Source organism: Trematomus bernacchii, unplaced genomic scaffold (assembly GCF_902827165.1).
Source record: "Trematomus bernacchii unplaced genomic scaffold, fTreBer1.1, whole genome shotgun sequence".
NCBI classification, from domain to species: Eukaryota; Metazoa; Chordata; class Actinopteri; order Perciformes; family Nototheniidae; genus Trematomus; species Trematomus bernacchii.
In genome coordinates, this window is record NW_022987942.1 from 4,615,160 (window position 1) to 4,641,431 (window position 26,272).

General features: G+C 41.4%; 1 protein-coding gene across 1 annotated transcript in view; it reads right to left on the bottom strand.

The window, feature by feature from the left end:
* Nucleotides 1–26,272, bottom strand: part of tsnare1 (T-SNARE Domain Containing 1) — a 269,991-nt gene that overhangs the window by 84,719 nt on the left and 159,000 nt on the right. The window contains exon 9 of the mRNA XM_034115670.1: nt 4,478–4,550. Coding sequence (XP_033971561.1) covers nt 4,478–4,550 — 73 coding nt within the window. The remainder of the gene's footprint in view (nt 1–4,477; nt 4,551–26,272) is intronic.

Consider the following 26,272-nt stretch of genomic DNA (forward strand, 5'->3'; position numbering starts at 1 on the left):
TCAGGGCGGTGCACAGGCTGCAACAGGGGGCAACAGTGACAGCTTTAGCTGTCATGCAGACTCTGGGTCTCATGGCGGCTGCTCACGTTGTGGTCCCGTTGGGGTTATTGCATATGCGCCGCCTGCAGAGGTGGTTTTCCAGTCTGCGTTTGGATCCCAAGAGGCACAAACGGCAGCTGGTGACCATCCCCCCCTCAGTGGAGGGCAACCTCCGGTTCTGGGGGTCTCCCGGGCGCCTCCGGAGGGGGTCTCCACTGGGACGGGTAACCTCCTACATCACAGTGTTCACGGACGCATCCAGAACAGGATGGGGAGGGACCTGCCTGAAGAGGGCTATAGGTGGGCGCTGGTCTCTAACAGAAACATGACACAGCAACCTCCTAGAGCTACGGGCGGTAGTGTTAGTCCTCCAGCATTTCATGCCCCTAATTCAAGGGAGACATGTACTGGTCAGGAGCAACAACAGCACCACAGTCGCTTATATCAACAGGCAGGGCTGAGTCCGCTCCGCCGCCTTGTTGGCCACAGCGGAGAGGCTGTGGTTATGGGCATCAGAGGTGGTATTATCTCTGAGAGCCCTCCATATCCCGGGACTGGAGAACAGGGGGGCCGACCTCATGTCGAGGGGCGGCCCCCTGCCAGGCGAATGGACGCTTCACCCGGAGGTGGTGAAGCAGATCTGGGCCCAGTTCGGGAGAGCGGAAGTGGACCTGTTCGCCAGCCGGCGCAACAGCCACTGTGCCCTGTGGTTTTCCATGGCCCTGAGCGACGACCCGCCTTTGGGGGTGGACGCGTTTGCACACGAGCCATGGCCAAAAAAGCTGCTATACGCCTTTCCACCGCTGCATCTCATTCTCCCTCTCCTGGGGAGAGTGAGGCGAGAACGTCTGGCAGTCATTCTGGTGGCACCGGATCGCGTCGGGGCTCCGTGGTACTCAGAAATGACACAGATGAAGGTGGGCCAGCCCTGGGCGATCCCCCAGTTCTGGGGGGCAATGTCTCAAGAGGCAGGTGCAATCGGGGCGTTACCCACTCTGGGCCGTCCTCTTCAGGCTTGGCTCCTGAGAGGGACAGGCTGAGACAGGGTGGATTGTCTGACAGCGTTATTCAGTCTATCCAGGCAGCTAGAGCAGAATCCACCACAGCCTGTTACAGGCCGAAGTGGTTGAGATTCCAGCATTGGTGTGAGGAGCGGGGAATAGAGCCCCTATCTTGTGAGTTGGGCTCTATTTTATCCTTCTTACAGTTACTGGTGGACAGAGGGCTTGCTCATTCCACAGTGAAGGTGTATGCAGCAGCCATCTCGTCCTGTCATGAGGGGTTCAACGGCAGGTCAGCCTTCTCTCATCCACTGATGTTGCGGTTTTTACAGGGGGTCAGGAGGCTGCGCCCGGTGGTGCACGCCTCCGCCCCACAGTGGGACCTGCCGCTGGTGCTCGAGGCCTTGGTCACGGGGCCATTTGAGCCTCTTGAGCTCTCCTCCCTGAAAGCACTGTCGTGGAAGACAGCGTTGCTACTTGCCTTAACGTCAGCCAAAAGAGTGTCCGAGTTAACCGCTCTGTCGGTGCACCCGAGCTGTTTATTGATTCGGGGTGACCAGAGTGGGGCGACACTCAGACCGAACCCCTCCTTTGTGCCCAAGAGCCTAAGGAGTGAGTTCAGGTCGAGGGCTATTCAGTTGGGGGGTTTTAGTCTTCCACCCCATGGGGGGGCTAGAGAAGCTAAATTACACCTCCTCTGCCCGGTGCGCGCATTAGCATATTATGTAGAGCGCACAGCTACCCTGAGACGCACTGAACAGCTGTTTGTGTGCTTCGGGGGCAGGGTGACTGGAAAAGCTCTGTCCAAGAAACGCCTGGCAGGCTGGCTTTGTGAAACCATTGCACACGCCTACAAGCAGGCAGGGAGAGCCTGTCCCAGGGGGGTCCGTGCGCACTCCACACGAGCTGTGGCTGCATCAACAGCCTTATTCAGTGGTGTGAGTGTGGAGGATATATGCACGGCGGCGTCTTGGTCAACGCCAGGCCCCTTCATAAAGTTTTATCTCTTGGATATGTCTGGCTCTTTCTCATCGTCTGTACTTGCTGCGGCAACACAGGACTGGTGAGGAGGGGGGGGGCTGTGGGTCAGTGGGCATCTGACCCCCTCCCCGGACGTAAATGCGCTTACATTTCTCCGGACCCCTGGAGGGTCGCGGGGTGATGTAATGCGCTCTGGGCCCTTCCAGGGCTGTAGGGCTCCCCTCACCTGCCTGGGGGCAGGAGGGGGAGAGCCCTCCATATTATTGTCCCTACACACTCTGCACAGGGTCAGTGGCGGAGTGGGGGGACATAGGGGGCACTTGCGTTCTCCCCGTGCTCTTTAGGAACTCAGGAGGGAGAGTGCATAGTGAACCCATACAGGGCTGCAGACTTTCCCTGTCTGCCTATGGGCAGACGCAGGGGAGTCCTCAGCACTATTTTTGAGCACACTTTTTTGCGAGGCAAGCGCGTCAGGGTGTGCTCTATCGGCCGCAGCCCGGACTTCTCCACGGTTACAACCGAGGGAGAGGTGAGTGAGGCGCAGTGGCTGCTAAAGCCGGTCAGGGACAGTGAGGTGGAACGGTGTGCTGGACGACAGTGCGTGCATACATCGGGGCTCCGCCCACTGTACCCATAGAGTCCAGTAGAGGGCGGAGCCTGTGAGAGATATAACGTCGGGTTACGTATTGTAACCCTTGTTATATAAACACAGGCGGAGCCCTCTACCTTGGGGGCACTGTCTGTCCTATACCGCTCGCTGAAGAGTGGTGTAGGATAGTGGTCAGGAGGCGAGGCCTCCTTTTATACGGAAGTGAGATGCGCACGCATTCAGGTAAGCCCGCCCCGGGGCCGGCTACGTCTATAGAAATCTCAGTAGGTGAATGCTTGCATGATAAGGTAGTACCCATAGAGTCCAGTAGAGGGCTCCGCCTGTGTTTATATAACAAGGGTTACAATACGTAACCCGACGTTTTGAATGGTGTTTTGCTAACGAAACTAATGAAGTGAACACACACTGCTCAGTACACAGCGGTCAGAGAATGGCATGGTTGGAAATAGCTTGGTGAACTTTTTTTGTTTGCAGCTAATGGTACTACACACACACTGATCTGTACATCCCACAATCCGTATAGTTATGTCATAATTGCCAGTTTAACAACTGCAAAGAAGCAGAAGCTAGTTAGCTATCTTCGTGTCTTCAGGTAGCTGCTCTGTACACCACTGTTGCTAAACTGGCAGAATTGAATTTAGAAAGTGAACAGTTGTATTTGTCTGTGTAATAGAGCCAATATGTGAGAATATTTATTTTCTTTACATTGTGTTGATTTATTTATTAAGAAAATACATAAGACAAATTATGGAACGTATCAGACGCGCTCAAACAGATGATCTACCAGCTGAATCTCATCGGGGGGAAGGGGCGGTTTACATTTTCTTAAACATGGTTCTGTCACAGAGTTCTGGTTTCTACTGAGTGAACTTTTGTAGTTCCATTTTATTTTAATTATTGAGGTCATAGTCAGTGTTGGACTTGTACCACACCACTGTGTTAGTGGTTGAGGAGCCAGTTCAGTGGACTAGAAGCATTGCAGCACCGGTTGTAGCTGCATATGTCCCTTCATTAAATGTACACGATTTATACACAAGATTCACCATGATTGCAAATGGTCAAATGCCATCTAGAATACATAAGAAACACTGATTGGCAAAATAATGATGGCTTAGAGTGCGACCTACGACTTTACATTAGGCAGAGGCTTGGTCATGGATACCAACTCCTTAAGGCCTATGTGACGTCATTTGAGGGGGTCTAAAATAACTACTTTTCCTTTGAACTTCAACCCTTATGCCTAAAAATATATATATATATACCGGCAATTGCTTTTCAAGGATAAAAGGTTAAGTTTGCCTCCCAGTGTATCATGTGGCTAAGAAAGCCGTAAAACAGAACGTAAGTCTTTTTGTAGGGTCAAACTGCTAAAAACTATCACCTCAATTTGAATCTGCATGATCAAACCTTTCACTTCTCTCAGAATTGATCTAAACTTGATTGCAACCGCTATGTCTCTTTGTCTGTGCAGGTGTTTAACATTAGTAACAGCCAATTCTGTAGTGAATGTTCATGATGGAGCCAGACAGAGCTGATGGCAGATGTGTGACACAGCAGCAAAGCCTCTATCTGCCCTATATATCTTTGTGCTGCGTTTAGTTTTTGGCCAAGTCTAAATGACTTCAGGGTGTGAGAGCCATTTACAGATATCAGGGTTTGAAGAAACCCAGAACATTTTGCTTCTTATCAACAAGCCCGTACACGGGCAGCGAGGTGGAAGTTACACAGTTATTTTTTGACCAGCAGAATCTTCAAGCTCATGTTATTAATCAAGCACTTCACAATGTGAATAACATTCAACACAAACAGACACTTACACAGCGCACACACACACACAATATCTTACCTATTGCGTCGCCTTGTTCATGGACCATACAGGCCAGATCCTTCATGATTTGACTTACGTCCAGCATGTCTCTCTGTTGAGAAAACACAGTTACACCACTAATCAGATTCTGTCTGACATCTCTGGAACACATGATAGATTCACCCAAACTCCTGTCCTGTTGTGTGTGTGTGTGTGTTAACATGGCAAAATGTCCTGCAACAATGCAACTTGAATGTTAAGTGGGTAAAGATAGGCACAATAATTTATCTAAGGAAGAAAGATGCATCTTCTGAGTTGAAAATGTTTAACTTTGAGCAAAAGATGTAGCCTACCCTGGGGTCTAATGAATGTAGTATTATGTGGCTCATCATACAGACAGTCAGAAAGGACAGAGACTTCAGGGAAATAACAGAATTAGTTTCTTGTGAGTTCTCAGATTAGTTAGTGTAGCTGTGAGCACACACAAAACACAGTGTGTGTGTCTCACACACACTGCACAAACAGTTAAAGTGGACCTATCATGCTATATTTTAACAATATATTGTAGGGCCATACCTATATAAAGTATATAAATATAGTTTTTGTTTCAAAATACCAAACAGATCCTGCATTTTAGCCATGCCTCATTTCGCTCTATTTGCTCTTTTCCAACCCTGTTTTTGCAGGGGGGCTGATTCTGTGACGTAGCTTTAATGCAAATGAGCTGCAGCTGACCACGCCAGAGGGGAGCGTGCTTTGAGATCAGCTGCTGGGCTGTCAGAAGAGGGGGAGAAAAAGAGATCTCCGTCCTCCGTGTTTTATTCTTATATGATTATATAGAGTCATTATTCATTTGTTTTAAAGCTCAATAAATAACAAAGAAGACCTTTGACCGGCACTTTTCTAATTTTGTCCGGAAGATTTAAACTTTAACGGACATGTTGACCGGTGAAAAAAAATCTAACTGAAACTCTGCCGCACGGTCCCCTCGTTCCTTGGAAGAGGCGGAGAGGTGGGTGTTTGTCATCTGCTGGTGGACTAACCGGAGAGAATTACAGTGCTTGCCTCGACGGGGAGGGATTGCATTGAATTAAAGCAGCAGGAGCAAACGCTTGCCTCGGGGAGTGAGAAAAAAAGCCACAGCGGAGAATAAACAGAAGGGCAACCATGGCAACCATGCGCGGGAAGTCTTCTTCGCTGCTTTTGTGGCAGACTACAGCGCCACTTACAGGCCTGGCATATGTACTACAGCGTCTCCAGCACTTTCGAGCGGCAATGGCCGGCCGTGGCCCAACCCCACATTCCCCTGATAGGTGGAGAGTTGGCCATATAGGCGGAGCTCCTCGTTCCTGACGTCAGAGGAATTTCAAATATGTATCAGTGTGTCTGTATCAGATCCGTTGCAGCCCCGTTTTTTCGAGATTTGGGTATGGAGGAAAAGAGAGAGGGTTGTGTTTTCTGACACTTGGTGAGTTCCCTGGAACACCGGGGACACATATTCATGTATAAAAGACGTACAAAAGTGCATTTTGCATGATAGGTCCCCTTTAAGCTTTGAAATTCACAAAAGAATATTTAGAAGGAACTGACTTGATGACTTGATCATTTTAGTAGACAAGACGCTTCAAGTGCTCACTAACTAGTTTGGTGGCAACAGGATTGTTTTTGTTTTCTTGATCAGTAAATTGTTGTGACTATAATATGTCTGCAAATATTTAACAATGCCCTTCACAGTTTCTCAGAACTTTTTTCCCTCCTTTTTTTCCAAATCAAAAGCCCCCAAACCAAAACCTCATGATATCCAGTTTACTCATTATGTAGGACAAACAATTCAAACCTTAAAATGTGAAGCCAGTAAAACCTTGCTAGTTGTGCCTTAAAGACGCAATATTTCTGATGGTCTTCTTAAAATGTATACGAGTCATCTTATATATCTCCATGAGACACAGATTAATCTACAGTGGTTTTTGGTTGTTTTTTCATGTCTTATGCAACATTAGTTTGTTGGCCTGAGCACTCAGATATGCGACTATATGCATGGATGTTTCCTGTCTCTGTATAATTGAGAAAGTTGGATTTGTGTTTAATCCTAAAATGTGTGTTTGGCCTGACTAAACGTGAGAAAAAAAACTGTTCAAAGTTTTTGTTCAATTATTTCCCTCTTAGGGCACAGAGCAGACTAGTGCAGCTATGGTTGACCGCAGCTAATTCTCTGATGTTTCCAGGCTCTGGATCTGCTCTAAGTGTTTCAGCTCAAAGCAATATGAAAGCTTATAAAACCTCCGTCTATCTCCTGCTCACAGGTCGCCCCGTCTCTCCATTATGGCTCCATGCAATCACAGCTGCGTTTGTGTAGCCTAACCTGCTGGGCCATCCATCACAGGTGGCAGAGATTGCTGTGGAAACTGGCAGCCATCCTGACACTTGGCAAAACACATTTGAATCGAGCCAAAATGGCCCCTGGCAAACCTTTATATGCTTCTTTTATTATTATTTGTATTTATCTTTAGGCAACCCTGCCTATCATTCTGGAATAGAGAACAGATTTATTTTACCTGGCAAAGTATTGGGCAATCAGGGCTCATTTAATCATAATGACATGAACAGTGTGTAACCAATTTAGCAAATAGTGTGTGGAAGTGAACAGGCAGCTGGAGAGCCACACACAGGCAGGAGGTGGATATGTGATGGGATGGGACCCCTGCCTGAGGGCTGAGTGGGTGGCCAGGCTCCGGGCCAACACTGTGCCCTTTTCCATATTTCATGGGCTTTAAATTTGACTCATCTGGCAGCCACTGGATACAGCCACTGCACTGGGAACAAGTAATGGAGATTTCTCTATTATAATGACACCAACAGGTTTATTACGGGAGGTTTTCTTATCACCCAGGGTAAGTATATTAGCTTGGAGTTTCTGATTCAGTTCCTGTGTGGTCCTGCAAACATCTTCCCAGGTGCTGTTTGGTACGGCTTTTATTTATTCTTCCATGACACACTGGCTAATTTCTGGTTCCAGCTTTAAAAACGTACAATGTGGGAGTTTCTGACCAACATTATATATTTGGGTCATGGATGTAAAAACAAAACTGGATACAGCGTTAGAGACGGGGACCCGTTCATTCATATGAAAGTTGCTTCTTCATAAAGCTGAAAATGGCCTGACTGTAGCCACACCACCGGACCTAAGGAGCATGCACACTTTTGTTTTCCTTAAGCCCCGCCTCCTTCCACTCTCAGCTTGATCAAATGTTCGGAGATGGAATATAACTTGATTTGACTTTTAGCCATTTTACAACTTTTGAAAACTCATGATTTAATTAAGGCTAATCTACGGTTCTGGGTAGTTGATTAAAAGAAAAATATTTGCTGATTTACAGAGGTCTTGGACTGACACAGAAGTTCTACTACCACAGTTTGGTCAATACGAAAATGTGTCTCAACTGCCACCCTCACTTGCTTTGGACTTGATCTTTGTCAACGATTCCACTTCCTATTTTACACACTGTAAATACTAGTGTGAGTGGGAACAACCGTTCACACAGCCTCCTACTATAGTTGTCATTCTGAGCAGCAGTTCTAAAATCTAAACAGCCACTTGCTTTAAATATCCACAGAAGAGTCAACCAAATGTCTGTGAGGTCACCATCACTGGTAATTACATCTTAATTTAATCCAACGTTTACATAAATACTGTTGATTCAGCAAATTAATTTGAACTAAGTTTCTGTCTGGTTTCACTTCAACACATTAATACAAATATGAAACATGACATCAAATTAGGATTAATTATAGGGGAAGCTGTCACTAAGAAATTAAAGAACATGTTTTCCCATTGTCCCCATTTTGCCAACATGGCATTAACTACAGTACACTCAGCTGCATTTTCTTAACACTGTAAGCACTGCAAGAAGCCTTTAAAGGATAAACTTTGTGAACCTGAACCTGCAGCAGCTCCAAGGGGGAGGGCTCTACATCTGACCCATACCTCACCTCTCCGTGAAGGGTTCATGCAAAAATTGAACTTCCTGCACAGGTTTTCATAAAGTGTCACAGAACTTTCGCTGCCTTCCACGAATGGTTATGAGGTAAACTCTCTCTCAGCACTCCTGCTCACCTCTGCTGCTCATGTGAAGCCTCCTGTCAATCCTTCGCTGTTGTATTTGTTTTTGGCCGATGAACAAAACACATACTTGAAAAAATGAAAAGCTCCAAGGGTCGGTTTATTTTTCTGAGGCTATAATGTCAGACTGCAGTTCAGACATATGTTCTATGACACTGGGGCCACTGCAGAGACAGCAAAAACACAATTAACAACAACAGAAACAAAGCCTGCCGGCAGGATCTGATTGGCACCTCAGTCACCGTGCTTCCTGCTCGCATTCCTCCAGCCATGAGGATCTGTCTGATACTACTGATATGAACTCTTGTGGGAGAGACTGCAGCTCCATTCCAAAGCTTTGCAACCTGCAGATTATCCGATACAGGATGAGTAAAAAAGTGTCTCCTCTTTCCTGTTATTTTCATGTTACATTGAGCTGCTTCAATATCCACACAGACCATCTGCTGTCTGCTTACTTTATTCTGCTTGTGTCTTGAAAACTATAGTCAAAATCAAATTGCCGGTCACAGTTTGATACCTTACAAGTTATTAGCACAATTCATGTGATTCACAATCCAATAAGTGACCGCTAGCAGCAGGCATTAAGGAAGTGCTCGGCCCTCCCTGCGAGGGCTTCATCTCAGTTTATAGATATAGCAGCATGCATGCTAATATACAGGTTTACACAGCCATGGGTAGAATCTCCTCTTGTGGATCATTATTATTAAGATGGCAGTATTTTTATTTCACTGTACAGCTTTTCATTTTACATTATACTTATTCCATCTCACCTCTCCTGCATTACTTTTACTCTTTTCTGGAAGAGAACTCTCTGCTCCATAGTTTCTCTTGAAATAAAACCACGTTGTACATTTTACTCTATAATGTGTTCAATATTTATACTCCATATTCCATATATTTTGAATATATATATATATATTTGTATATATATATATAATATCTGCATGTATATTTTCTATTTCGACATGTATATTTTATATTTTATTTTATTTTTATTTCTATTCTTGTATATTTTGTAGTTTTGTTTTATTGTAAAATGCCTTTTATGCTGCTGTAACAACAACAATTTCCCAATTTGGGATCAATAAAGTTCTATCTATCTATCTATCCATCTATCTATTTTTCACTCTCGCCTTCAACTACAAACCCTCTCAAACTGGCTTAGCAACTTTTGTTTTTTGTTGTTATTTTCTTTACTTGCTTGATTAGCGTCTTTGAGCACCAGTAAAAACGTGTTATTTATCTTGCATTGTTGGAGGAGCCCAGGAGATTTTCATTGACCGTAAAGCCTTTTAATATTGAACCTTGTGCCTGCAGAGGGAGGTGTGGAGCAGCGGAGCCTCCAGCAGCCTGGTGAGGAGACCAGGCTTCAGCACCACGGTCTGATTAGGAATGCGAGCCACATGGAGGGAAAGTGCTGATAGACAGCACAACCCCTGAAGAGGCGTCTGGGAGATTTAAGGCGTTTTCACACCTTGTTCGCTTGGAGAAGTTACTGCGAACTCTGGAGTGCTCTCTCTCCCACTTAGTTTGCCTCTTTTGGCCAAATGAGAGCAGAGCAATCAGAGCGAGACCTCGCTGGGAGACACGTCTCTGAGTACACTCCCAAACTAAGTCCACACGTCCTCTGGACTCGGGACATGATCTGACTGTGATCTGTCTTCGCCATGCAATGTTTGTTCATGTGACTGCATCATTCACAAAAAGTGAGAGTGATCTGAAACAGGGTTCTAAACCGTCTCCTCGCCTGTGCTCTGTTCTCAAATCCTGAATATCAAAATGAACCCAGCTGTTTTATTCCCTTCCTTTAAAACACTTAAATTGCCATAGTGTTTTATGTTTCATGATATTAATAGCATCGCATTTGAAGGATGGTTTAATTAAAATCAATTAAAATGTAATTTCAATACAATAACTCTCTACACTAAATGTCATGGAATACTGAATCCATGGCTGAGAAACTTTTGTTGAAACATAAAAATATGTGTAATGCATATTGAAATATTGAGTCAAAATGAGTTTTTAACTGAGCTGTACCGAAAAGATATTCCTAGATGAGAAAGGATCAGAGGGACATCCCACTACTTTATATGACAGATGTATCAAAAGGCATTACAGTTAGGCTACTGATGTTTCAGACTCATGGTGAGGGCCATAGATTACAAGTTACGTAAAGGATCAGTGTGACAGATTAAGATTGATGTTAGAAAAAAATAAAAGGACAAAAAAAGAGACAGAAAATGGCTTATGCCGCTTAAGCAGGAGTGTTAAATGACCAATTCCACAATTATGGCAAATGGGTGGTCATTCAAAGTATGGTCAATAACATGCACACAGACAGGGTGGGCAGGAATCCTGACTTCACAGCTTAGAAAAAAGAGTCTGTTCCACTGCGTACCAACAGCTGTAACCGCGGCGACAGCAACGTAACTTGTGTTCCTGTTAGTGTTTATTTCCGGTCTGCCTTCTTGGTTTGCTAGAAAGAAACTGGCAGATCTTCGCCATGTCTACATTAACTAATCAGAATCGAGTATTCAATTAAGTTGTGTAGTAATTAATAATATGGCACATTTATGTACTTTTCAATATGGGCACTATCAATAATCAAAGTTTATTTATATAGCCCAATATCACACATTTGACATTTGTCTCAGGGGGCTTTACAGTTTTTACTGAATATGAATACGACCCCCTCTGAGCTTGGACCCTCATATAGTGGAAAAACTTCCAAAGAATGGAAGAAACCTCAGGGAGAGGAGGATCCCTCTCCCAGGACGGACAGACGTGCAATAAATCGTGTGTAAATTAAAAAGATAATACATTTACAACATAGGTAGGCCAAATGCTGGAAAATGCATGTGTCTATAAATAATAATAAGATGAATCCAGGTGGATGTCAACAATCCAGTGGGAGCCATCAGAGAAGTAGTAAGGTGAGAATCAGGCAGGACCACAGCCAATTTTTGGGTCAAAAACCTCTGCAATGGAAAAACAAAAACTGGTCGTAACCGGTCTCTGGGTCAGAACAGGCCCTGAAACTGCCTCCGTGGAAATAAGGGATAAGAAGAATTACATTTTTGTTTAATGAACTTTGTGAAAATGTGGCCCTAAAATTAACATGTATTTCAAGATATAACCTATGCCTTAATAACGACCATGTATTACCCGATATACATTTTTTATCACTCTATTTCAGGGGTGGGCAAACTTTTTGGCTCGGGGGCCACTATGAGTTTTCAAATTTGACAGACGGGCCGGGCCAGTAGCAGATCGGTGAAAAGATATTTAGCTGTCCACTCCTCATTAAACACTCGGCACTCATTGTCGACTTTTCTTTTCTTTGGTCCACTCATTGTTACTGATGCAGGTTCAAAGGTGAACTAGAGAATGCAATTCCTGAAGAAATTGCTAGTGGGAATGCTTTATGCTGAAAAGCTGACGCTAAACTGCTATGCTGAAATGTAATGTGTAAGAAGAAAGTGAAGAATTAGATTGAAATTATACATGAACACTGGGGCTTGAATGTGTGATGAGTGAAGAAAAGAAAGTAAAAAGGCTTGGAAAAGCAGCAGAATATTTGAACTGCAAACTTTTGAACTAACTTGATGGTGAATGATCTGTCGCCATGGCAACGGCATTTGATGACACCCCATAATACGCTTAGATGCGTTGATGGCTGCATCGTTACCAAACCTGTGAAGTTTTGGGCCGTTTGGAACATTTTCACTGAAGTTATGAGAAAACCGTGTTTCATGGCGAGCATTGTGTTGCCATGGCAACGGCATTTGAAGAAACCCCATAATTGACGTAGAGCTGTTGAGGGCTGGACCGGTGATATACAAGCGAAGTTTGGGGGACGATCGGACCGTTTCCATTGGACTTACAGCGACATCGTGCTTCATGGCGAGTGGTCTGTCTGTCGCGTATTATGGGGTGATGACACCCCATAATACGCTTAGATGCGTTGATGGCTGCATCGTTACCAAAACCTGTGAAGTTTTGGGCCGTTTGGAACATTGTGTGTGAGAGAGAGAGGAGTGAGTGAGTGAGTGAGTGAGTGAGTGAGTGAGTGAGTGAGTGAGTGAGTGAGTGAGTGAGTGAGTGAGTGAGTGAGTGAGTGAGTGAGTGAGTGAGAGAGAGAGAGAGAGAGAGAGAGAGAGAGAGAGAGAGAGAGAGAGAGAGAGAGAGAGAGAGAGAGAGAGAGAGAGAGAGAGAGAGAGAGAGAGAGAGAGAGAAAAAAAAGAACAGTTAGAACTGACTGCTGTCAGTTGGAGTGATGAGTTAACAAGCTCTGTAGAGATCAAAGGTTTGCATTGTTCTGAATGAGAGATAAACCTCTTACATGTGAACGTTTTGTGGAAGAACCAGAACAGATATCTGTGAAAATTCAAAATGTGAAGCATGTCAAGGAAGTTGAGTATCTGAAGTGTAATTTTTGTGTACTTTCGGGTTAATAATGTGGCCTTTTTGGCAGTTTAACTAAAGGTGTGCGGCTGCTGCTGTGAGGAAATATCAGCCTGAAATTACAATGGGTTTTAATGGAGACATGTTGAAAGTTTTTGTCACTTCATGCCCTCAAGAGGCATTTTGTTTAATTATTTTTGCTTAATTATTTGTCATTTTTCAAGCTAAGAGATGTTTTCCTACGTCTGTCATGAAAAATTATGTCTCAGGAATGTAGAATTTGGGAATTATGGCAGTTTAAAAAAAAATATGAAGGCAAATTTCAAGATTTCCTACCCTCTAGCTGTGACATCACGCACTCTAGTTAATGTTAAAATCTGAAGAAAGCCTCTTTACCAAGGTCTGAACAATGTTTAATATCTCTAAAAGTAAGAATCAGATTTAAAAGTTGTGTTACACGAATAATGTCAGAAAGATGTGTAACATTTTAAAGTTGGAATGAGGTTTCTGAGTGAAAGTATGAATGAACAGTTAGCAGTTGAAGTCGCATGAAGATTGTTCAAGTCTGAAGATTTTCTCCATTGACTTCAATGGTTAAAAATGTGATGAATTATGGGATGTATCTCTGGAATTATGAAAGTTATGAATAATCCAAATGTTAGCCATCGATTCCCGACCGAGCTGAACGTTTTGATGTTTGAATGGAGTTTCTGCGATGTTGAATGCAGGAGGAGAAGAGGTGCAAAATTCTGGGGGAATAATAATAATTTTGTCCGTAGAATAATGCTGTATGAGCATTCCCACTAAATTAGGTTCAAAGGTGAATTATTGCGTCATCGTTTGCGTCATGACGTAACCGTTTACGTGCCTTCTTATGACCCATTTTTCTCCGCAACACCGCTCACAACAACATCAATAGAGGACTGCGTCTGGGAGGACTGCGTCTGGTAGTTTTTAATCATACGAAGCCAGATTAAATTAAAGAACTACTTCTCTAACCTTATACCTTTCTCCAGAGTGCCGTGGTGCATTGTTTATTAATGTGGTTCAGCGGCATTACCGCCCGCTGCAGTGCTGCTCGTGCACCGGAGTTTATTCTACTGTTAACTCACACGGCAGCGGCCGCTGTAAAGTATTCACTGTCTGACTGTCACACAAGCAGCTGATAAATATCCCCCATCCCCATCAGTGAATGTGTTTCAGTCTGAATTGACGCTGTTTGGCATCACAACGCTGTTATGAAAGTTTCTCTGGCATTCTACAGGTGATGTTAGCATAGCAACCGAAGCTAATCAGACTATCTTAACTACTTTTTGCTATCATATTGTGGTATAAGCCATTTTCTACACGCATATTTTACCGGCGTAGTTTTCGTTATGATTTTACTTGTGATGGCCACATGTAGCCCATGTATTGATTCCATCCGATAGCTGCAATAATACAAAACAACAGGAAAACGTCTGCCTCTTTACAATGGTCAATAACAGTGAACGGATGGTCATTAAAGTAAGGTAAAATAAACAGAATCACACTAAGCCTGGTTAGTGTTGCCTGACTTTATATAAGTGTTTTTTGTAAGTGTGTGGTTGCGTTCTAGTCACTTTGCTCAGCACTACTGCTTGTTACAACTTGTATTCGCTGTACTCGCCATGAACTGTTACTGCTCAGGTTAATATCGACCCCCTCCAATGTAAACGTGACGTATTTGGTTCTTAGATCTTGCAGGGTTGCCGACTCCAGCAAAGGTCAATTGTGTCTAGAGTCCGCCATCTAGTGGGATCCACTGAAATGCCGGGTATTGCAGGAAAAAGGCTAAATGAATGCGGTCTTTACTATAATTTGGACAATTTTGTACCAATATTCGGCGGGCCGGATTAAAAAGCCCAACGGGCCGTATATGGCCCGCGGGCCTTAGTTTGCCCATGCCTGCTCTATTTCCTTATTATTACAGCTGTAATGTAATTACTTCCATAATCTTATTGAATGCCAATGCTGTGTGCAGAGGGAACAGGTGAACTTTGCTGCTTTGTGTTAAAGGGGCTTACTTGTTGTTGTTTATTTTAGGTGTAGACTAGTTTAGGGAGCACATCAATTTCAAGTCATGTGATTTGACTGTGTTCAGTGAGGTAACCACTCTCCTTAGGCACATTAGTCATCATTCGCTGTCAACGCCTGTCATTTCAAGTCTCTTTGCCTCCTGCTGCATATCGGCAAATTCATTTCCCACAACTGTTTCTAAAAAACTTCTCAGGTTCTCTCTGTGCTCCAAATCGACCCAGGATATAGAACAGTCTGCAGCCTCACGTGAACTAAAGTGAAACAGAGCAAGACTCTTTATGTAAATATCACATGTTGTCAGTTTAAATGTGTGCCAGAGTTTACCGTACTACGAAGGTGGCTCTCTTTTAACCTGGCTAGATCATCATGGAAACACATGCCGCAGATCTAACCAGGTTCAGAGTTAACGCTTGAAATCATTTTAAAATGGACGTTCATTCCTTATTTATATTACATTTTGTCTGTATGTGTATTCAGAACCATTGGGCAACGGACTTTCATAATAATAATAATTTAAAAAAACTGTTAATGCGCGATAAAATAATTGTCGGCGTTAATTAATGAATGCGTTAATGTGTTATTTGTGGATAATGACTCGTTAACTTGCCCAGCCCTAATAATTTGAGCCGCTGCCCCCCTCAAAAGTAGCTTATAGCTTTGAATGAGTTCCTGTCAGCTTCTCCACACCGGGGGGGTGCAGACTGAACTGTGCAGTGTGTAACACACTGACTACTGATAAGTACATCATACACCCCTTCAAAACATCCAAACCATCCCTTTAAGCATTGTATTACATAATTATATTCCCTATAATTTCTATGCTTCAGTGAGAAGACAGAGACCTGCTGCCTCTGCTTTTTAATTGAAAGGAACTTCAACACATGTTAACATGTTTCAATAGAAGTACACACACTTAATTACCATTCTGTGCTGCAGGTAATCCACACACTGAGCAGACCTCTACCCTCTGGTAATGTTCTGTAAACACTTCTAAATCCGTCACTTCTTCTATCTAAATGAATATAAATGTATCAAGTACCCCTGACTAGTATCAGACACAAACTATCAAGCAGACTGAAGGTATCTACAGTACGGTGTTTTTTTACATGTTTATAATTAATGAGAATAATTGAATATAAAAAATATTAAAAAGAAAAGAAAGAATTGGGAGGGATGAAACCCTCTATAATGGTCACACATGCAGAGCACACAGCACACACAGTGACATGTGTTCTCTGCATTTAACCCATCCTAGTACCAGGAGTCTAGCACTAGGAGCAGTGGGCAGCTATTGTACAGCGCCCGGGGAGCAATGGGAGTGAGGAGGGAAGGGGGGTGTCCGGTGCCTTGCTCAAGGGCACCACGGCAGGGCAGGACGTGAACTGGGACCTCTCCAAGTAGCAGTCCACACTCCATATTTTAGGTCTGGTCGGGGACTTGAACCGGCGACCCTACAGCTCACAGTCCAAGCCCCTACTGACTGAGCCACTGCCGGAAAGTGTGTCTTGTCATGTGTTTCAAGTCATAATTAACTTTGTAAACTCTTTGGCAAAGTTTAAGGTAACTGTGCTTATTATAAGCTAGTTTTACACCTTTGTTTACCAACAGTAAGATTTGAATATGGTTTTATTGGATGAAATGTAGTCAAAAAGCATTATACAGGAAGAGAGAAGTTAACAACTTAATCACTGAAACAAAAAAAGGAGGTAACCGAAGAAGTGTGCCCACATTATTTATAATAAACAGTCCTTTAAGTTGTTGCATGTATTGTCTGACATTTTAACAGTGCAAAGTTGGGTTGGATTCTTCTTGCCTCCCACTGTCGCCTGCCCAGAAAATAATACTGTTAAACACATGTTATTCCCCTTACTCACATACAGCAATCACACTGACCAACATCTGTATAAATGACACTGTTTTGATGATTTTGGAACCAAGGGAAGTGCAGTGAAAACAGAGGATCTGTTAAGGTATTATGAATTGGAATAAACAATTTTAGTGTTTGGTGTTTTTGAAAAATACTTGATTTTGTATTGATATGAAAATAGCTTCTGGGTTCAACATGTGTATTCCTGTCTTATCTATACCTTTCTTAGTTAGTGTGAATGCTGTGCACTATAGTTCTTCTGTTTCTTTAATCATCTTCTTCTTATTATTATTTCAACCAATATTTTGCCATTGAATAACTTCAACCTACTTTCAGCTACAGAAACCATTCAAATATCAAAAGTATTCAGCCTTTTCAGCACATGATGGGAAACTTTCAACTTTTTCGAAATATTTTATACTTTTTGAAATATTCAGCTTTTTTAACTCTTTTTTTAACATGGGAGGAACCTTCAAATCCTCTTTTAACTACACCATGCGCCAAATGCTACTCCTTCCACATACTTTCAGCTAGAGACTTCATTCCAACTTTAAAATGATCACAAGACATTTAGCTATTGAACTTGTATTCAGATTTTTGATATTTTTTACACTTTTTGAGATATTTAACTTAGTTTGGAGCTTGGTAAAGAGTCCTTCTTCAGATTTTAACATTAGTGTGTATTGCGCAGCTCGTTCAGTCTTGAGTGCTTTGATCTCAAAACAGAGTGGAGGAGAGCTTGAAATTTGCCCATAACTCCCAAACCCTACATTATAACATAATGTTATGCTTGAATTGTAGGAAAACCTCTCTTACGTTGAAAAATAAAAATATCCTTCAGCCTACTTTCAGTTATAAACCATTCAACTATTACATTATTCAGCTATTTCAGGACATTGAGGCTATACAGTTTGTTGTTTATACCTTTTTTAAACCTTTTCTTTTAAATATTAAGCTTCTTCGCTATTTTTCCTACTCTTCCAGTTTAATATTTCACTTTCAAGTTTTCAACAAAGTCTCAAAGTCATTTCACTTTTCTGCATTTCCTTGCTAAGTTCAGCAACACACTTACTTGGTTTTTGTAGCTAAAAGCAGCTACAGAGACCATTCAACTAATAAAATATTCAGCTTTTTCTGCATTTTCAGCTAAATTCAGCAACAAATGTACACAGTTTACAGCATTCGCATGCATTCTCAGCAGGAAATGCATTTTCTAGTTTGCATTTTTAATTCTGAATGCACTAACCATTATTTAGACGACACACGACACTAGGGATGCTCCGATCGATCGGTCACCGATCGAGATCTGCCAATACTCACTCTCTACCGATCGATCGGTGCTCTCTAAACATGCCGATCGCATGACGTAAAATACATGACACTTGTCTCTGTGCGCGGCAAAACAAGCTCGCCAAAATGGCTTCACCGGTCTGGCATTATTTTAAGGTGTCCGAAAAAGACAGTAAAATAGCGGTATGCAACGTGTGTGTGAAGCAGAAATCCTGCAGCTCCACCCGCTGTGACGAACCGGTGAGTGGAGCGAAACACACAAGAGTTAGACCTAACACACTTAGCTATTTTATCTACCTCTGGAACAAGCTAAACTAGTTATAAATATATTTATTCTTCACTGTCGGGTCACTCATTACTGGACCAGTGAGCTGCATGAGATACTGACAGGCTGTCAGGAGAGAGAGAGAGGGGGAGAGAGGAGGAGAGAGGAAAAGAGAGCGCTTCCGCTCATTTCTCCCGTGTTATTATCCAAAGTGAATGTAAACTTGAATAATGTACATCATTTGAATGTAATAATTAAGTTAATTGTTGTTTGTGGAAGCGCCAGTGAATGAGCCCCATTAACTGAGTTTTAAACATCACTTTAAATGGAAGATTTAAAGTGATGTTTACATTTTCCATTTAGGCCCCGCCCACTCGATCGGATCGGCGATCGGTATCGGCCGATACCGATTCCGGCGATCGGCCCCAAAATTGGCGATCGGAGCATCCCTACACACACACACACACACACACACACACACACACACACACACACACACACACACACACACACACACACACACACACACACACACACACACACACACACACACACACACAATCTCTCCCACACATTTGTGATAACTTTGGTCTGTTCCTTCTGTTGAGTGTCTGGCAACATTGGTGAATATTTTGTGCATTTCTCAGTATGACAGTTTATTCTGGGAAACATCCACTGAAAACCAATCTAGCCTGCAGCTGGAGGCCCGACCAATCAGCTCTCTGTGGGGGGTGTATGATGAGTGATTCGATGACTGCTGTTTGTTGCTATGTGTTCAAGAACAATTAACAAGATTCAAACATGACTTATTGTCATATTAGATTAAAAAGAGATGCAAAAATTATGTTAATGCATCAGCCTGTCCTCCTCCAAAAAACGACCAAATAGGTTGATTGTTCAGCAGCTGATTACGACCTATAGTCACGTTTTAAAGTTTAGCACCTCTAGTGGTCGTGTAAGAAACAACAATTTGCGGCAATTGCAAACGCTCCGGAGGGTCGTATATTCACAAATAACTCTCTCTGGAAAATCCTAAATTGTAGAATAGTTTGGCCATTAAAATATTGTACTTTTAGAATCCACGTCCAGTGGATGTGTAGGATCTATAGTTTGATAGATATTATGAAGATGATTTGAGGTCTCGCCAGGAGAATGTGTATATACTACGTCATTCCCCTATTCATTTCTATTGACGGCAGCGTCCATGTAAAGTTGGCGTCAACCCTCACGGGGTGAAAACAGTATTTCCGGTCTCAAAGTTTTCATAATAAAACCGGAAGTATTCCCCTCACTGTCAAATAATTTTACAGTGATATCTGCCGTATTCATCCACTAAAAAACATCAGTTTATCCTTGTTAATTACACAACATTGATTGGTTTAAATTGTGTACAATGCTTTTGTGTTTTTAACCTTCGATTCGGAGAAACAAATAGTTTTTTGGGAGTTTAGGATGGCCGAAGACACTACACTACCCATAATCCTCAGCTATCGTTTGGGACTACAACATCCGCTTTGCTTGACAAACCCCGTGATTAGTCCTCAAGCTCTGTGATTGGATGTTGGAGTGGCAGTGCGCCAAGGTTACGCCGAGCTTCAAGCAGCTCTTTGAAATGGAATGAAACCACAACAGACTATCCAAAACTGGACTTGAACGGGTCCAGCCCCCCCCCTGCCGAACTACACATGCTGGATAATTGTGTTTCACAACATGTTCTATGGCACGTCTCTACTGGGAATTGTAGTTTTAAAAGATGTTTTCGTATTTCCCATAATTAGAAGTTGCCAGTATTAAACTGTGTACACCCCTAGAGGTTTAGGGGATAGGAAACACTGCAATTTAAAACATATAATTAATAAATCGGTGAAAATTGCTTGTGTCCATAATGGGCAGCATTAATATATACCCACATGACAGCTAAGGTCAGAAGAGCTTTATTTAATAACTGGTCTTATGACTGTGACCCCTCCTGTTGTTAATTGATAAGCCTGAAACATGCACTTGTCAAGGTTCAGAGGCAAATTTTGCAAATATGGCAGTAGCCATCGATCATCTTAAGATAAGATAAGGTAAGATATACTTTATTGATCCCAATTTGGGAAATGTTTTTGTTACAGCAGCATGTACAACATGCACTTTATTGTTACTTTGTAATTCTACTCCACTACAATTCAGAGGTTAACCTGGTATTTTTACTCCACTACATTTATTTTAGTTACTTTGCAGATTCTGATTAATGATGTGAAATATAAACAACCCTTAAATCAGACTTTAGTTACACCTGAGTCAAATTCAGGGAAGGTGATTGTCAAGTGCCAAAATAAACTATGCAATATATTAGACGTTAAGTACTTTGTCAGGCTTAATATTTATCTGTGGATGACCCCAAAGTTTTGTTCTTATTCAAAATAATACCTTAACTTAAAGTATTCTTTAATGTTTAAATAAAGCCTTATTAGTTTGTCTGTTTTGCACATCCTCATATTAATATCTTTGGACGTCCTCCACTAGCTGTTTTATTGTAGAGATCACTACAGTATCTTCTTGATATTTTCTATTCTATATTTCTATCATGCCTTCTACTTTCCCCCAATTTTGTGTGTAGGCTACTCTTAATATTTACATGTTGTCATCAAATATAACATATTCAATAAAGAAAATCAATAACGTGCTTTAACCACTAGGGGGTTAAAAAACTGTCACGTTTACAGTGTTAACACAATAAATTATACTTTATGAAGATGTTACAAATAACACACAGCATACAATGCCATAATAACTTTGTATTATTAGTGTAGGACACTTATGTATGTATAACATCTGAAGATGTGTAGTTTTATTCATGTTTTCACATAATTGTACAGGATATTGCTATATTATTTCACATATTGTAGTTCTACACATTAATATCTGAGGTATATCCGTCATTTAATGGTAAGCTATTGAAATTCTGATTACATAGATGTGTCTCCCATCACCCAAAACCCCTGACTATTCTCTCAACTCAGTATTTACATTCTTTAATTCAAAGAAAATCAGTTATATCTTTAAAAACTACAAGTCCTTTTCTATAAGCTGTGCACCATTATGGTGTAAATATAACCTATCTACCAATTGGATCAAATATAAAAGTCAGCCGAATTCCTAGGGATGTAACGATATATATCGAATATCGCGATATCGCGGTAAATAAATGTCTCAATACCGTCGTGAGACTGACAAAATCTACCGCGATTTAAAAAAAAAAATTATAAAAAGAAAAATTAAACAAATTTTTATTTTTAAACCTTTATTTAACCAGGTGGTCCCATTGTAGTGTTGCACGGTGTACCGATACTTGAAAGGTACCGCGATACCCTGCCGTTAAAAACGTTACGATTCCTACGTTTCATTAGTATCGGTACTTTAAGAATGACGGGGAAAAGTACTCCGGTGAGAAAGCGCTGTTTTAAGAACTGCCAGAAGCTAAATTTGGAAGTATTTGAGCTATATCTCTGACAGTGAGGGCAAGCCTACGGACACCACGAGGCCTGTCTGTAAATGTTTTAGATCCCTGCAAACCAAGGGAGCCAACACATCAAACTTGGCTAAGCACCTCGCCGACCGGCATCCAGAGCTGTTTAAAGAATTTAAAGACAGACAGGTTAGCGAATGTGATAGATAACATAATTACATCATGCTCAAGCCCTTGCCCTCAAATCTAAGTCAAACAAGTGTAATTTATTTTGTGACAAACGAACGTTTTCGTAGTTTGACGAGGCAATGGCAATGATAACTGTCTAATATGGCTATCTTTTTAGCTAACTTACCAATGTACATTTTGTCAATAATTATTTATATTACAGTACTATTACATGTTAATAAAATATAAAGTTAACTATCAAAGAAATCACATAAACTCAAGTATAAAGAAGAGACCATGTTGTAAGAAAACACTTAACAGATAAACTACCATTTTATTGATCATGAAAATAATAAAAGAAAAGTATCGAAAAAGAATCGGAATCGCAATTCTTGACTTGGTATCGGTATCGAAACCAAAATGTTGGTATCGTGACAACACTATCCCATTGAGATCATCGATCTCTTTTTCAAGAGAGACCTGTCCAACATGGCAGCAAGTAGGTTACAACATGAACATAAAACAACAGATAACACAAAAGGACATCGTATTTACAGGGCTACATTTACATACCTAGAGACATTGACAAGTACCAACAGTATATGTATATCTCGCCCTGTCAATAAGCCTCACCTTCTTGGCAAAAACTGTATTGTTTTTGAAGTGGTGGAGAGACAATGCACAGTTTTACCCACTGCTGTCACCCATGGACAAAGCATATCTCTCTGTCCCAGCAACATCATTACCAAGCAAGAGAGTTTTTTCCACAGCAAAATTTGTAAACGCCCAAACATCCCAGCTTCTACCTGGAAATGTGGGCATGCTCATATTCCTAAAAACCTGTCTGATGATAGTGAGTTAGTGAGTTTGAGTTGAGTTACTTGAAAAACTAAAGTGAAACTTGATTTATTTTATTGCAGGGTCTGATTATTATATTGTTGACACTTTAAAATACTACTAAAATGCTGTACAAATCAGATTTATTATTCAATAAAGAAAAAAAAATACAAGTAAAAAAAAAAAAAGTAAAAGAAAAAAAAAATTCACAATTTTTTTTCTTCTTTATTTTTCAATATCGCGATAAATATCGTACCGTGGACTTTTTATTGCGATATTATCGTACCGTGAGTTTTTGGTATCGTTACATCCCTACGAATTACTATTGATACTGCAAGGAGACGTATTGTGTGAAGAGAAATGGAAGATGTTGTTTAATTGCTGATATATTTATGATCCACGTCACATATTCAGTTTCGGCGGCATTTATTCCTGTTTGTCCAAAGGTCTTCTAATCAGGGCTCTATAAATAGAGAACTACGGCAGATGTGTAATATTTAATGCAGCGGAACCGTGTATTACAATGCCGTTATGTGATGACTTTCAAAGAAAAAAGCAAGCACACTCGGAATAAAGTATTATTATTATTTTTTTTTTATGTTTTTGGATTTCATATCGCATAAACACCATAACGTGCATTGCGGCTAAAACATCCAATCACCGAGCTTCAACGATAGCTGAGGATTATGGGTAGTTCGATGTTTTAGCCTATCAAAACCTCTGAAAAAAGAAATGTGTCTCTCAGAATCGAAAGGGAAAAATCTATGGGAAAAACACAAAAGCATTGTACACAATTTAAACCAATTAATGTTGTGTAATTAACAAGGATACACTGATGTGTTTTAGTGGATGAGTACTGCAGATATCACTGTGAAATCATTTGACAGTGAGGGGAATACGGTTTTATTATGAAAACTTAGGTCGTAATAAGCTGCTGAACAATCGACCTATTTGGTCGTATGAGTTGGAGGACTTGTTGTAATGCATTGGTCTTCCTTTAATACAACTCAAAATCTAATTTATTGGATCAAGATAAATAAAACAAACTTGTTGAAGACCAATGACAGTTCAGTGAGCAGCATGTTGGTCTAATATAAAAAAAAAATTGTTCATTTTGATGTTTGAGCAAAATAATTATACAAAAAATGCAATGTTATCCTGTTAAATATAATAAGAAACACAGTAATGTGAAGATATGGATGATCAAAGTGGCTCAGATAAAGTAAGAAATATGTTTATCTGCTGTTCTCTCTCATGCTCACCCCCCCCCCCCCCCCCATTCACACTGTCCTTGATAAGTGTGCTTAATGCTGATATGGAATTCTCCCCACATCTCCCACCCGAGCCCAAAGGCGTCGGGCAACAGGACCCAGTGTCACTGGCGCAGCAGAAAAACCGTTAAGCAGATTTACTTGCACGCTTACTGGTGAGAAGAGGGGGGAGGCAAGAAATTATGAAATGTTTCCATCACTGACTGCATGAGAGACATCTCTTTTTTGCCCTTACTGAATAACCGGTTTATATATGTAAAATCATGTTCCCTCACTGGCGCTAGCCCAAGGACCTCACACCCTGAAAACCACACCGCCATGCCAGCAGCGGGCTGAAGGGCGAAGTGGAAACATGGAGGCAGAGGTTACAGTGTGACAGGACAGACCTGCTTCTTCTTCTGTGGTTTCTCAATATCATTGGTGGAGACATGGCAGTTACTCCTGTTACTTATTAGTGCATGGCTTTGTCTGCTTTTACTTTCTGCCACTGAAGTACCCAGGGTTCAGTGATTCTATCCCAACATGTTCTCCAAATTAAACCACAGAATATGCAGTTTTACAATCCCCCCAGAACCCTCTAGAATACATTTTCTCACGCTTGTATCAGCAAGATGTTATCTTTTCATGATGAAGAAAAAGTTTTAGACAAGTGGTGTCAATCAATTACAGAAAGTTGCATCAATCATTGTTCTAATCTGTGTTGATCATGATTAATCACAAGTTTAATTTATTCACTTGTATTTTGGTGGGAGATACAACAAATACATGTGTTGTGTTGAATAAATCATGACAAACTGGTGGGAGTAATAATTTCAGAATTATTGGCATGAAGTCCGACGATTTTCCAACACTGAGCTAAAGAATCGACAAAGCCGCTACATAATATGTGCTACTCATATGTGCTACTCATATGTGCTACTCATATGCTCGTATGGTAGTATTCTTCTTACTCTATCACATCTGTTCCTACAGTAGTGATCATGTCAGCTTTCAACTTTAAGAAACTGGCGCATGCTTTATCAAAATGCCTTTCCTGTTTTCACCACACAAAAGTCGCAGTGCAGTTACTCCGAGGTAGTAATGTTTGCTTCCTGATGCCCAGTGATCTCTTGTCAGTGTAATACAGGAGGAAGTTTGTCTCAAACCCGGTAATGTGATTCATTTTTTAACACATTAAGGTTCAGATTACTCGCCAGCGTTAACATAGCTCTAGTTTAGACAAATAAAACACTTGATCGGGTTTAAGGAAGAACCATGGCTTGTGTTGAAATAAGCATTTAGGGGTTGCAAATCCATAGTCATGGTTAAGATAATGGAACGATCGAATCATGCCTTTAAAAAGTTAACTTTTGGTTGGAAAGAGACAGCGGTCTGTTGTTGAATTGTGTATTTAGTAGTGGAAGTCCATCAGGCAAAATCACTTTTTCATCATTCATTGCATTTTATTAAATTAAAATGTAAATAAACCTCTGTCTTCTTTTAAATAATATATATATTATATATAAAGTAATTATATAATAAAAATAGTAGTTATAATAAAAACCTATAATTGAGTTATCTTTCATCAAACAGGTTTTCAGACCAATACTTTAATTAAATATCAGCTCATTAGCAGGATGTATTAATGCTGTTAGACATATTTATTACTTTAATTGCTTTTGTTTACCTGCTGTCCCCATTTGTTTGGCCTGCATTATGACTGTGCATGCCAGTGTCACTCATTTGTAGAAACCTGAAACCTGTATCACTGCGCTGTGGTGGATAATCAGGTTGGATTTTAGATTTCACAGAAGGCTGATATTCTCATTATCTCAAGAAGGCCAGCGTCAGTACGTGATCTGCCATCACACTGTTAGCTTCAGTGTGTAAAGAGAGAAAAATCAATATGGTTTTGATAGCCAGGGTTAATAACAAATGCTATTGCTAATAAACCACTTTCTCTCAGATCCTTTGTGCTGATGGTGTTAAAGCTGTTTGTCTGCTGGGATGATTTATCTGCGGTGTTTCCCACTCTACCTGCCTTCACTCAAGGGTAAAGTGTGGATGTTTCGCCCTGACGGTGCATTGGTAGGACAGACACGCTCTGCTCCTGGCCTTCTT